This window comes from Tachyglossus aculeatus, chromosome 1 (genome assembly GCF_015852505.1).
Source record: "Tachyglossus aculeatus isolate mTacAcu1 chromosome 1, mTacAcu1.pri, whole genome shotgun sequence".
Classification (NCBI taxonomy): Eukaryota; Metazoa; Chordata; class Mammalia; order Monotremata; family Tachyglossidae; genus Tachyglossus; species Tachyglossus aculeatus.
Window position 1 is genome coordinate 3,054,754 of NC_052066.1, and position 14,233 is coordinate 3,068,986.

A 14,233-nucleotide genomic window follows, 5' to 3' on the forward strand; every position below is an offset into this window, starting at 1 on the left:
GGCCCAAAGTCACACAATCAATCAATCAATCAATCGTATTTATTGAGCGCATACTATGTGCAGAGCACTGTACTAAGCGCTTGACACAGCTGACAAGTGGTGGAGCTGGGATTTGAACCCACGACCTCTGACTCCAAAGCCCGGGCTCTTTCCACTGAGCCACCTCAAATTCAACATGCCTATAGCATATTTTACTGTATGCTACATATATTTTACTTGTACATATCTATTCTATTTATTTTATTTTGTTAGTATGTTTGGTTTTGTTCTCTGTCTCCCCCTTTTAGACTGTGAGCCCACTGTTGGGTAGGGACTGTCTCTATATGTTGCCAATTTGTACTTCCCAAGCGCTTAGTACAGTGCTCTGCACACAGTAAGCGCTCAATAAATACGATTGATGATGATGATGATGATGATAGCAGAACTCCTTGTCTTCCCTCTCCCCCTTCTAGACTGTGAGCCCACTGTTGGGTAGGGACCGTCTCTATATGTTGTCAACTTGTACTTCCCAAGCGCTTAGTACAGTGCTCTGCACCCAGTAAGCGCTCAATAAATACGATTGATTGATTGATTCCCTCCAAAACCCCGTTCTTTCTGGCTTTTCCATCTCAGTGGACATCACCATCATACTTTCCGCCCCAGAAGCCCACATCTTGGGGTCATCTGAAACTCCCCCACCGCCCGCCCTACCTAATAATAAAAATAATAATAATGATGGCATTTGTTAAGCGCTTACTATGTGCAAAGCACTGTTCTAAGCGCTGGGGGGGGATACAGGTGATCCCCATTTTACAGATGAGGGAACTGTGGCCCATAGAAGTTAATAATAATAATAATAATAATAATAATAGCATTTATTAAGTGCTTACTGTGTGCAAAGCACTGTTCTAAGCGCTGGGGGGATACAAGGTGATCAGGTTGTCCCACGAGGGGCTCACAGTCTTCATCCCCATTTTACAGATGAGGGAACTGAGGCCCAGAGAAGTTAATAATAATAATAATGATAACATTTCTTAAGCGCTTACTGTGCACACAGCACTGTTCTAAGCGCTGGGGGGGATACAAGGTGATCAGGTTCTCCCACGAGGAGCTCACAGTCTTCATCCCCATTTTACAGATGAGGGAACTGAGGTACAGAGAAGTTAATAATAATAATAATGATAACATTTATTAAGCGCTTACTGTGCACACAGCACTGTTCTAAGCGCTGGGGGGGATACAGGTGATCAGGTTGTCCCACAAGGGGCTCACAGTCTTCATCCCCATTTTACAGATGAGGGAACTGAGGCCCAGAGAAGTTAATAATAATAATAATGATAGCATTTATTAAGCATTTACTGTGTGCAAAGCAGTGTTCTAAGCGCTGAGGAGGTTAAAAGGTGATCAGGTTGTCCCACGGGGGGCTCACAGCCTTCATCCCCATTTTACAGATGAGGTCACTGAGGCCCAGAGAAGTGAAGTGACTTGCCCGAGGTCACACAGCTGACAAGTGGAAGAGACGGGATTAGAACCCATGACCTCTGGCTCCCAAGCCCGGGCTCTTTCCACTGAGCCACGCTGCTTCTCCTCCTTCCCCTCCCCACAGCACTTGTATATATTTGTACAGATTTATTACTTTATTTATTTTACTCGTCCATATTTACTACTCCATTTTATTAATGATGTGCATATAGCTATAATTTGATTTATTCTGACGGTTTTGACGCCTGTCTCCATGTTTTGCTTTGTTGTCTGTCCCCCCCGTCTAGACTGTGAGCCCGTTGTGGGGTAGGGACCGTCTCTATATGTGGCCCACTTGTGCTTCCCAAGCGCTTAATACAGTGCTCTGCACACAGTAAGCGCTCAATAAATACAATTGAATGAATGAATGAATGAATGAACTGAGTTGATCGACACGTTCCCTGCCCACAGTGAGTTTTCATTCTAGAGGGGAGATGGATATTACTCTAAATAAGTCATTTATCATCTGTAATTTAAAGATATGTGCGTACGGGTTGTAGGGTTGAGTGTGGGGCAGATACCTGTCTCTATATGTTGCTTAGCGCTTAGTACAGTGCTCTGCACACAGTAAGCGCTCAATAAATACAATTGAATGAATAACCGATGCCCAAAAGGATGTAGATAGAAGTGCACAGATAATAATAATAATAATGGCATTTATTTAGCGCCTACTATGTGCAAAGCACTGTTCTAAGTGCTGGGGAGCTTACAAGGTGATCAGGTTGTCCCACGGGGGGATCAAAGTCTTCATCCCCATTTCACAGATGAGGGAACTGAGGTCCAGAGAAGTGTAGTGACTTGCCCAAAGTCACACAGCTGGCAATTGGCGGAGTCGGGATTTGAACCCATGACCTCTGACTCCAAAGCCCGGGCTCTTTCCACTGAGCCACGCTGATGCTGCAGGATGTTGCCAACTTGTACTTCCAAAGCGCTTAGTACAGTGTTCTGCACAAAATAAGCGCTCAATAAATACGATTGAATGAATGAATGCAGGAGGGAGAAGGAGCCGGGGAAAAGAGGGTTTGATCGGGGAAGGCTTCTTGGAGGAAGTGTGGCTTCCCACTCGTACCTCCCCAGTCCGTTGGAATTGGACTCATGAAGACACAGGTGATATATGTTGCCAACTTGGACTTCCCAAGCGCTTAGTACAGTGCTCTGCACGCAGTAAGCGCTCAATAAATACGACAATGAATGCCTCCTCACCATCTTTCAGCGTTCACATTCAACCCCGGGGGTCCGCGAGGGCAGGGCCAACTACAGACCCTAAGCTCACTGTGGGCAGGGAATGTGTCTGTTTGTATAGATCTCTCCCAAGTGCTTAGTACAGTGCTTTGCACAGAGTAGGCACTCAGTAAGTACAATTGAATAAATCTAATCTTCACTGGAGGCCCTTAAAGGCAGAGCTGGATTCATCTTGTCTCCGTCGGAAGCTCCCGAGGGCGGCCTGGGAGAGGCCCCGTCTACACCGTGGGCTCCCCGAGATCACGGCTTTATATACATTCACTCAATCGTATTTATTGAGCGCTTACTGTGTGCAGAGCACTGTACTAAGCGCTTGGGACACAGCCCCTACCCAACAACAGGCTCACAGTCTAGAAGGGGGAGACAGACAACAAAACCAAACATGTAGACGGGTGTCAAGTCGTCAGAACAAACAGAATTAAAGCTAAATACACATCATTAACAAAATAATAATAATATTTATTAAGCACTTACTATGTGCAAAGCACTGTTCTAAGCGCTGGGGAGGTTACAAGGTGATCAGGTTGTCCCACAGCGGGCTCACAGTTTTAATCCTCATTTTCCAGATGAGGGAACTGAGGCCCAGAGAAGTAAAGTGACTTGCCCAAAGTCACCCAGCTGACAAGTGGCGGAGCCGGGATTTGAACCCATGACCTCCGACTCCAAAGCCCGGGCTCTTTCCACTAAGCCACGCTGCTTCTCTAAATTTAATTTCCTTGCGCAGGGGCCATGCTACTCTTCTCTGTATCGTTCCAATTTTAGTATATGTGCTGCCGAAGCGAGCAAATCAATAGAATAGTAAATATCATCATCATCATCATCATCATCAATCGTATTTATTGAGCGCTTACTGTGTGCAGAGCACTGTACTAAGCGCTTGGGAAGTCCAAATTGGCAACATCTAGAGACAGTCCCTCCCCAACAGTGGGCTCACAGTCTAAAAGGGGGAGACAGAGAACAAAACCAAACATACTAACAAAATAAAATAAATAGAATAGATATGTACAAATAAATAAATAAATAAATAAATATTTATGAATAAATAAATAAATATGTTCAAGTCCTGTCTATATTAGGAGCTCCCCAAGGTTATTTTATTTTGTCTATTAATTTTATTTTGTTAGTATGTTTGGTTTTGTTCTCTGTCTCCCCCTTCTAGACTGTGAGCCCGCTGTTGGGTAGGGACCGTCTCTATGTGTTGCCGACTTGGACTTCCCAAGCGCTTAGTACAGTGCTCTGCACACAGTAAGCGCTCAATAAATACGATTGATTGATTGATTGATTGATCGACAGTGTCCATCCTGCCTACACCTCACCTGGCTATTCTCCTTCTACAACCCAGCCCGCAGACTTCGTTCATTCAATCCCATTTATTGAGCGCTTACTGTGTGCAAAGCACTGTACTAAGCGCTCGGGAGAGGACAATGCAACAACAAATAGAAACATCATGAGAAGCAGCGTGGCTTAGCGGCAAGAGCCCGGGCTTGGGAATCAGAGGTCACGGGTTCTAATCCCACCACATGTCTGCTGGGTGACCTTGGGCAAGTCACTTAACTGAGCCTCAGTTCCCTCATCTGTAAAATGGGGATGAAGACTGGGAGCCCCACGTGGGACAACCTGATCACCTTGTATTCCCCCCAGCGCTTAGAGCAGTGTTTCGCACATAGTAAGCGCTTAGCAAATGTCATTATTATTATTATTATTATTATTATTTCCCACCTACAACGAGCTTATCTCACTCCAATTTAGCTCACCTTCTCACTTTGCCTCGGTCTCTCCGTCGACTCCTAGCCCATGTCCTGCCTCTGGCCTGGACCGCCCTCCCTCCTCAAATTCATTTATTCATTCAATCGTATCTATTGAGCGCTTACTGTGTGCAGAGCACTGTACTAAGCGCTTGGGAAGTCCAAGTTGGCAACATCTAGAGACGGTCCCTACCCGACAGCGGGCTCACGGCCTAGAAGGGGGAGACGGACAACAAAACCAAACATACTGGAGGGGGAGAGGAAGGAGATTAGCTGCCAACTTGTACTTCCCAAGCGCTTAGTACAGTGCTCTGCACACAGTAAGCGCTCAATAAATACGATCGAATGAATTAGCGGCAGAGGAGTGGAGGGTGTGGACCTCATGGTTGTTCTCCAGCCCTGTCCATCATTTTTATCCAACTCTTACACAGTCCTCAGCCTTTGGAGGAGTACAGTGTAACTATCAACCACCACACTGCTTCCCCACATTATAATAATAATAATAATTGCATTTATTAAGCACTTACTATGTGCAAAGCACTGTTCTAAGCGCTAGGGAGGTTCCGAGGTGATGATGTTGTCCCACGGGGGGCTCACAGTCAATCCCCATTTTACAGATGAGGTCACCGAGGCCCAGAGAAGTGAAGTGACTTGCCCAAAGTCACGCAGCTGACAACTGGCGGAGCCGGGATTTGAACTCATGACCACTGACTCCAAAGCCCGGGCTCTTTCCACTGAGCCACGCTGGCCCACGTGTACATGTATATGTATATACACACGTGTATATGTACATTATCATGCACAAACATTTCACAGATACATACACCGTCAGGGTGGAAAAATAAACAGTCCTGGTTTAGTCACAGTAAACCGCGGGAGACGCCACAGATGAAGGAGACGTCAGAGATCAATCAATCAATCAGTCGTATTTATTGAGCGCTTACTGGGTGCAGAGCACTGTACTAAGCGCTTGGGAAGTATAAGTTGGCAACATATAGAGACGGTCCCGACCCAACAGAGATGACAGGAGATCCACGCTCTACCCTGAAGCTCCTCGTGGCCGTGATGATTCCGCCTGGTCTGTGTCACCGACAGTGACTCTCCCCCCCTTCAAAGCCTTACTGAAGGCCCACCTCCTCCAAGAGGCCTTCCCAGACTAAACCTAGACTGTGAGCCCACTGTTGGGTAGGGACCGTCTCTATATGTTGCCAACTTGGACTTCCCAAGCGCTTAGTACAGTGCTCTGCACACAATAAGCGCTCAATAAATACGATTGATAAACCTTTGTATATATGTATATATTGTATATTGTATATATGTATATATATGTATATATTGTATATATGTTTGTACATATTTATTATTCTATTTATTTATTTATTTATTTTACTTGTACATATCTATTCTATTTATTTTATTTTGTTAGTATGTTTGGTTTTGTTCTCTGTCTCCCCCTTTTAGACTGTGAGCCCACTGTTGGGTAGGGACTATCTCTATATGTTGCCAATTTGTACTTCCCCAGCGCTTAGTACAGTGCTCTGCACATAGTAAGCGCTTAACAAATGCCAATTATTATTATTATTATTATTAAACACATTCCCTGCCCACAACGAGGTTACAGTCTAGAGGGGGTGACAGATGTGAATAGGAATAACTACATAAGAGATGTGGACATAACTGTGAGCCCGCTGTTGGGTAGGGACTGTCTCTATATGTTGCCAACTTGTACTTCCCAAGCGCTTAGTACGGTGCTCTGCACACAATAAGCACTCAATAAATATGATTGATGATGATGATGATGATGATAAACCTCCCTTTTCCTCTTCTCCCACTCCCTTCTACCTCGCCCTGACTCACTCCCTTTCCTCATCCCACCTCCCAGCCCCACACCTCTTCATTCATTCATTCATTCAATCATATTTATTGAGCGCTTACTGTGTGCAGAGCACCGTACTAAGCGCTTGGGAAGTACAAGTTGGCAACATATAGAGACGGTCCCTACCCAACAGCGGGCTCACAGTTATGTCCACATCCCTTATGTAGTTATTCCTATTCACATCTGTCACCCCCTCTAGACTGTAACCTCGTTGTGGGCAGGGAATGTGTTTAATAATAATAATAATAATAATAATAATAATTGGCATTTGTTAAGCGCTTACTATGTGCAAAGCACTGTTCTAAGCGCTGGGGAGGATGCAGGGTGATCAGGTTGTCCCATGTGGGGCTCACAGTCTTAATCCCCATTTTACAGATGAGGTAACTGAGGCCCAGAGAAGTTAAGTGACTTGCCCAGGATCACACAGCAGACATGTGGTGGAGTCGGCATTCGAACCCATGACCTCTGACTCCAAAGCCCGTGCTCTTTCCACTGAGCCACGCTGCTTCTCTTCTCTGTTTAGTGTTGCATTGTGCTCTCCTAAGCACTCAGTACACTGCTCTGCACACAGTAAGGACTCAATAAATACAATTGAATGAATGAATACACCGGGGTCTCTCTGAGGGCAGGGCCGAGTCCATCCTGTCTACACCATGGGCTCCCCAAAGCACAACTTATATTCATTCATTCAATCGCATTTATTGAGCACTTACTGTGCGCAGAGCACTGTACTAAGCGTTTGGGAAGTACAAGTCGGCAACATATAGAGATGGTCCCTACCCAACAACAGGCTCACAGTCTAGAAGGGGGAGACGGACAACAAAACAAAACATGCGGACGGGTGTCAAGTCATCAGAACAAATAGAATTAAAGCTAAATTCATTCAATTGTAGTTATTGAGCGCTTACTGTGTGCAGAGCACTGTACTGAGCGCTTGGGAAGTACAAGTTGGCAACATATAGAAACGGTCCCTATCCAACAACAGGCTCATGGTCTAGAGGGGGGAGACAGACAACAAAACAAAACATGTGGACGGGTGTCAAGTCGTCAGAACAAATAGAATTAAAGCTAAATGCACATCATTAACAAAATAAATAGAATAGTAAATATGTACAATGTCCTGTCTAGTCTGGGGGCTCCCCAAGGGCAGGATTGTGCCCATCCCGTCTACACCGGGGGCTCCTGAGGGCTGGATCATGTCTGCCCAATTCACCTCTTCCCGCAGCCCCATCCAGTCTAGCCGTCGGGACCCAACGCCAGGGCCAACATGCTCTGGTGCTCAGTACAGGGCCCGCACTGTGTGGACGCTCAATAAACACCTCCAATCTTCCTGCTGGTCCTCCTGGGACCTCCCACAGCCTCACAGCCTCAGCGAGTAGCCTACTGACCACTGGTCACCCCGCCTCTGTGCCCCTGGTCAGAGATGCGGAGAGAAGCCAGGAGAGTGGGGGATGAGGAGGCTGAGGAAGAGAAAGAGGAGGCCGAGGAGGAGGGATGGTGAAGGAAGAGGCTGAATAGGAGAAAGAGGAGGCCAAGAAGAGGGAGGAGGTTGAGGAGAAAGAGGAGGCTGAGGAAGAAAGAGAAAGAGTAGGCCAAGGGGGAAGAGAGGAGGAGGAGGAGGAGGAGGAGGAGGAGGCTGAGGAGAAGAAAGAGGAGGTTGAGAAAAAGAAGAGGTTGAGAAGAAAGAGGAGGTTGAGGAGAAAGAGGAGGTCCAGGAGGGAAGGAGGAGGAAGAGGCTGAATAGGAGAAAGAGGAGGCCAAGAAGAAGGAGGTTGTCGAGGAGAAAGAGGAGGCTGAGGAAAAAAAGAGAAAGTGGAGGCCAAGGGGGAAGAGAGGAGGAGGAGGCTGTGGAGAAGAAAGAGGAAGCTGAAGAGGAGAAAGAGGAGGAGGAAGAGAAAGAGGAGGCTGAGAAAGAGAAAGACGATGATGAGGGGGAGAAAGAAGAGGGTGAGGAAGAGAAAGAGTCCAGGGAGGAGAAAGAGAAGGTCGAGGAGAATAAAAAAGAGAAGGCTAAGGTGGAGAAAGTGGAGGCTGAGGAAGAGAAAGAGGCCAAGGAAGAGAAAGAGGAGGTTGAGAAGAAAGAGAAGGTCGAGGAGAAAGAGGAGGTTGAGGAGGAGGGAAGGAGGAGGAAGAGGCTGAATAGGAGAAAGAGGAGGCCAAGAAGAAGGAGGAGGTCAAGGAGAAAGAGGAGGTTGAGGAAGAAAGGAGAAGTTGAGAAGAAAGAGGAGGTTGAGGAGAAAGAGGAGGTTGAGGAGAAAGAGGAGGCTGCGGAAGAGAAAGAGGAGGACTAGGAGAAGAAAGAAAAGGCTAAGGAGGGGAAAGAGGAGGCTGAAGAGGAGGAGGAGGAGGAGGAGAAAGAAGAGGCCGAGGTGGAGAAAGAGGACGCTGAAGAGGAGAAAGAGGAGGAGGAGGAAGAGAAAGAAGAGGCCGAGATGGAGAAAGAGGAGGCTGAGAAAGAGAAAGACGAGGACGAGGGGGAGAAAGAAGAGGATGAGGAAGAGAAAGAGGTCAGGGAGGAGAAAGAGAAGGTCAAGGAGAAGAAAAAAGAGAAGGCTAAGGTGGAGAAGGAGGAGGCTGAGGAAGAGAAAGAGGCCGAGGAAGAGAAAGAGGAGGTTGAGAAGAAAGAGAAGGTTGAGGAGAAAGAGGAGGTTGAAGAGGAGAGAAGGAGGAGGAAGAGGCTGAATGGGAGAAAGAGGAGGCCAAGAAGAAGGAGGAGGTTGAGGAGAAAGAGGAGGTTGAGAAGAAAGAGGAGGTTGAGAAGAAAGAGGAGGTTGAGGAGAAAGCAGAGACTGTGGAAGAGAAAGAGGTGCTCTAGGAAAAGAAAGAAAAGGCTGAGGAGGGGAAAGAGGAGGCTGAAGAGGAGAAAGAGGAGAAGGAGGAAGAGAAAGAGGAGGCCGAGATGGAGAAAGAGCAGGCTGAGAAAGAGAAAGATGAGGTCGAGGAGGAGAAAGAAGAGGGTGAGGAAGAGAAAGAGTTCAGGGAGGAGAAAGAGAAGGTCAAGGAGAAGAAAAAAGAGAAGGCTAAGGTGGTGAAAGAGGAGGCTGAGGAAGAGAGAGAGGCCAAGGAAGAGAAAGAGGCCGAGGAAGAGAAAGAGGCCAAGGAAGAGAAAGAGGCCGAGGAAGAGAAAGAAGAGGTCGAGGAGGAAAAAGAAGAGGGTAAGGAAGAGAAAGAGGTCAGGGAGGAGAAAGCGAAGGTCCAGGAGAAGAAAAAAGAGAAGGCTAAGGTGGAGAAGGAGGAGGCTGAGGAAGAGAAAGAGGCAGAGGAAGAGAAAAAGGCCGAGGAAGAGAAAGAAGAGGTAGAGGAGGAAAAAGAGGAGGTTGAGGAGGTGAAAGAGAAGGCCGAAGAGGAGGAACGAGTTTGGGAAGAAGAGGAGGAGGAAGAGGAGGATGAGGAATTAGAGTAGGAGGAGGAGAAGGAGGACGAAGAGGGATGGAGGAAGAAGAGGATGAGGAATGAGAGTAGGAGGGAGGGGAAGGAAAAGGAGGAGGAAGAAGAGGAGGAAGAGGAGGAGGACATGGGCCAGCTCATGGCAAAGGCTTGTGTGCGAGGCCTACGGGAACCCCGCCTCCTTGCCTCCTGACACTGAGCCCCAGGAATTTGGTTGGGAAATCCAGTGGCCTCCTGGGCCCGGCCCGCATCCGCCGCCCGTCACCCATCAACCGCGCCCTGGGCCCGCACCTGTGTCCCCTGGCCCGTGACCCGTGGCCCGTGGCCCGGAGCGGACCGGCCAGCACGTGTCCTCCCTTGTGCGGCGCTGACCGGCCCCTTCCCTGCCTGACCTCTGACCCCGGCGAGCCGCCAGCTCATCCCCCACCCGCCCCCCACAGCCCCCCGAGTCCCTCTTCCTTCCCCATGGCACAGGAGTTTATCTCATGCACCCCTCCAGCCCCACGAGATCTCCGGGTTTCCCCAGGTCCCCTGCAGCCCCCCAAAGCCCCCTCCCTTCTCCATGGCCCAGGGGTCTCCCCATGCGCCCCTCCCACCCCTTGAGACCCCCGGCTTCCTCAGGCCTCCCTGCGGCCTCCTATGACCTCCTTCCCTCTCCATGGCCCAGGGGTCTCCCCATGCGCCCCTCCCGCCCCCCCCCCCCATCCAGGGGCACAGGTGGTTCCCCAGGCCCCCCTGTAGCCCCTCGAGGCCCCCTCCCCCTCCATGGCCCAGGGGTCTCCCGTGCACTTTTCCCATCCCCCGAGGCACAGGGGTTCCCCCAGGCCCCCCTCGAGGCCCCCTCCCCTCTCTATGGCCCAGGGGTCTCCCCATGCGCCCCCCCCACCCCCCGACACACAGGGGGGTCCCCAGGCCCCCCTGTAGTCCCCGGAGGCCGCCTCCCTTCTCCATGGTCCAGGGGGTCTCTCAGTGCGCCCCTCCCGCCCGCTGAGGCACAGGGGTTCCCCAGGCCCCCCTCGAAGCCTCCTCCCCTCTCCATGGCCCAAGGGTCTCTCCATGCGCTCCTCCTATCCCCCGAGGCACAGGGGGTTTCCCAGGCCCCCCTGCAGCCTCCTGCAGCCCCCTCCCCTCTCCATGGCCCAGGGGTCTCCCCATGCGCCTCTCCCACCCGCCGAGACACAAGGGTCCCCCAGGACCCCCTCGAAGCCCCCTCCCCTGTCCATGGCCCAGGGGTCTCCCCATGCGCCCCTCCCACCCACCCCCAGGAACAGGGGATCCCCAGGCCCCCCTTGAATCCCCCTCCCCTCTCCATGGTCCAGGGGTCTCCCCGTGTGCCCCTCCCACCCCCTGAGACTCTGGGGTTCCTCAAGACCCCCTGCAGCCCCTCGAGGCCCCCTCCCCTCTCCATGGTCCAGGGGTCTCCCCATGCGCCCCTCCCACCCCCCCACCCCAGGCACAGGGGATCCCCAGGAATCCCTCGAGGCCCCCTCCCCTCTCCATGGTCCAGGGGTCACCCCATGCGCCCCTCCCGCCCCCCTAGGCACAGGGGTTCCCCAGGCCCCCCTGCAGCCTCCGGCAGCCCCCTCCCCTCTCCATGGTCCAGGGGTCACCCCGTGCGCCCCTCCCATCCCCCGAGGCACGGGATTCCCCAGGCCTCCCACGAAGCCCCCTCCCCTCTCCATGGCCCAGGGGTCTCCCCATAGCTCCCCTCCCACCCTCCGAGGCACAGGGGATCCCCAGGCCCCCCTCGAAGCCCCTTCCCCTCTCCACGGCCCAGGGGTCTCCCCGTGCGCCCCTCCCACCCCCTGAGACTCTGGGGTTCCCCAGCCCCCCCTGCAGCCCCTCGAGGCCCCCTCCCCTCTCCATGGCCCAGGGGTCTCTCAGTGCGTCCCTCCCGCCCCCCTAGGCACAGAGGCTCCCCAAGCCCCCCTGAAGCCTCCGGCAGCCCCCTCCCCTCTCCATGACTCAGGGGTCTCCCCATGCGCCCCTCCCACCCACCCCCAGGCACAGGGGATCCCCAGGATCCCCTCGAGGCCCCCTCCCCTCTCCATGGCCCAGGGGTCTCCCCATGCGCCCCTCCCCTCCCCCCCCAGGTACAGGGGATCCCCAGGCCCCCCTCGAAGCCCCCTCCCATGGCCCAGGGGTCTCTCCATGCGCCCCTCCCACCCACCCCCAGGCACAGGGGATCCCCAGGATCCCCTCGAGGCCCCCTCCCCTCTCCATGGCCCAGGGGTCTCCCCATGCGCCCCTCCCACCCACCCCCAGGCACAGGGGATCCCCAGGCCCCCCCTCGAAGCCCCCTCCCATGGCCCAGGGGTCTCTCCATGCGCCCCTCCCACCCACCCCCCAGGTACAGGGGATCCCCAGGCCCCCCTCGAAGCCCCCTCCCCTCTCCATGACCCAGGGGTCTCCCCATGCGCCCCTCCCACCCACCCCCCAGGCCCCCCTCGAAGCCCCCTCTCCTGTCCCAGTCCGGGGGGGTCTCCCCATGCACCCCTCCCGCCCCGGTTGCCGGCTGACCGAGGCTCTGAGGTGCTGAGGGTCTCGCTGATGGGGCGGTGGGCTACGGAGGGCTTCGTGGAGGCGGCGGCTCTTCCCTTGGCTGTTCCTGAACCACCAGAGGCCCAGGGCGGCCAGCAGGACCAGCCAGGCGGGGCCGGGGCCCAGGACCCCCGCAGCCAGCGCCGGCCCCACCACCGCCAGGGCCCTCCACGCCACCTCCCGCGCCCCCCCGGGGGCCAGCATCTCTCGAACCCAGAACCCGGGACGTCTGGCTCCCCCGGGGGCGTCCTCCCGGCTCCCCCGGCCTGGCTCCTCCTCCCCGGGGGCGGCCCAACCTCGCCCCGCCCCCGCTGGAAATTATTTATTTTCCTTGGACACATTTCTTCTATTTATTTTCTTTTGTTAACAGTAAGTAAGTCTCTATTTTGTCAATAAATCCGATTGAGTGAATTGAGGGGTCTAAAAGGGGAGACCCCCTTTTCGACTGTCAGCCCACTGTTGACACATATATACATACAATAATAATAATAATAATAATGGTGGCATTTGTTAAGCGCTTACTATGTGCCAAGCACTGTTCTAAGCGCTGGGATAGATACAAGGTCATCAGGTTGTCCCACGTGGGGCTCACAGTCTTCACCCCCATTTTGCAGATGAGGTCACTGAGGCCCAGAGAAGTCAAGTGACTTGCCCAAAGTCACACAGCAGACAGGTGGCGGAGCCGGGATTCGAACCCACGACCTCTGACTCCAAAGCCCATGCTCTTTCCACTGAGCCACGCTGCTTCTCTAACCATATATACATATGCTTGGACATATTTATTACTCTATTTATTTATTTTACTTGTACATATCTATTCTATTTATTTTATTTTGTTAGTATGTTTGGTTTTGTTCTCTGTCTCCCCCTTTTAGACTGTGAGCCCACTGTTGGGGAGGGACTGTCTCTATGTGTTGCCAATTTGTACTTCCCAAGCGCTTAGTACAGTGCTCTGCACATAGTAAGCGCTCAATAAATACGATTGATTGATTGATTGATTGATTGTTGGGTACGGACCGTCTCTATAGGTTGCCAATTTGGGCTTCCCAAGCGCTTAGTACGGTGCTCTGCACACAGTAAGCGCTCAATAAATACGATGGATGATGAGGGAATGAATGAATTTGTTAATAATAATAATGATAATGGCATTTCTCAATCAATCGTATTTATTGAGCGCTTACTATGTGCAGAGCACTGTACTAATAATAATAAAGTTGCTTTGAGGCTAGGAGATGCTAGCCTTAAGGTTTCAGTAGTTGACATATCTATAAATTATATATTATAAATGATTTCTAGACTGTGAGCCCGCAATAATAATAATAATAATGGCATTTCTCAATCAATCGTATTTATTGAGCGCTTACTGTGTGCAGAGCACTGAACTAATAATAATAAAATTGCTTTGAGGCTAGAAGATGCTAACCTTAAGGTTTCAGTAGTTGTACATATCTATAAATTATATATTATAAATGATTTCTAGACTGTGAGCCCGCTGGTGGGTAGGGACTGTCTCTATAGGTTGCCAATTTGGGCTTCCCAAGCGCTTAATACGTTGCTCTGCACACAGTAAGCGCTCAATAAATACTATTGATGATGAGGGAATGAATGAATTTGTTAATAATAATAATAATAATAATATTGGCATTTATCAATCAATCGTATTTATTGAGCGCTTACTGTGTGCAGAGCACTGTAATAATAATAATAATAATAATAATATTGCTTTGAGGCTAGGAGATGCTAGCCTTAAGGTTTCAGTAGTTGTACATATCTATAAATTATATATTATAAATGATTTCTAGACTGTGAGCCCACTGTTGGGTAGGGACCGTCTCTATAGGTTGCCAATTTGGGCTTCCCAAGCGCTTAGTACGGTGCTCTGCACACAGAAAGTGCTCAATAAATACGATTGATGATGAGGGAATGAATGAATTTGTTAATA

General features: G+C 51.0%; 1 protein-coding gene and 1 non-coding gene across 2 annotated transcripts in view; both read right to left on the minus strand.

The window, feature by feature from the left end:
• ESYT3 (extended synaptotagmin 3) overlaps nt 1-12,495 on the minus strand; it is a 149,119-nt gene extending 136,624 nt beyond the window's left edge. The window contains exon 1 of the mRNA XM_038752330.1: nt 12,271-12,495. Coding sequence (XP_038608258.1) covers nt 12,271-12,495 — 225 coding nt within the window. The remainder of the gene's footprint in view (nt 1-12,270) is intronic.
• Nucleotides 3,425-3,528, minus strand: LOC119933690. The gene has a single exon (XR_005452593.1). It is a non-coding gene; the product is annotated as a U6 spliceosomal RNA (small nuclear RNA).
• Nucleotides 12,496-14,233: the final 1,738 nt, after the last annotated feature.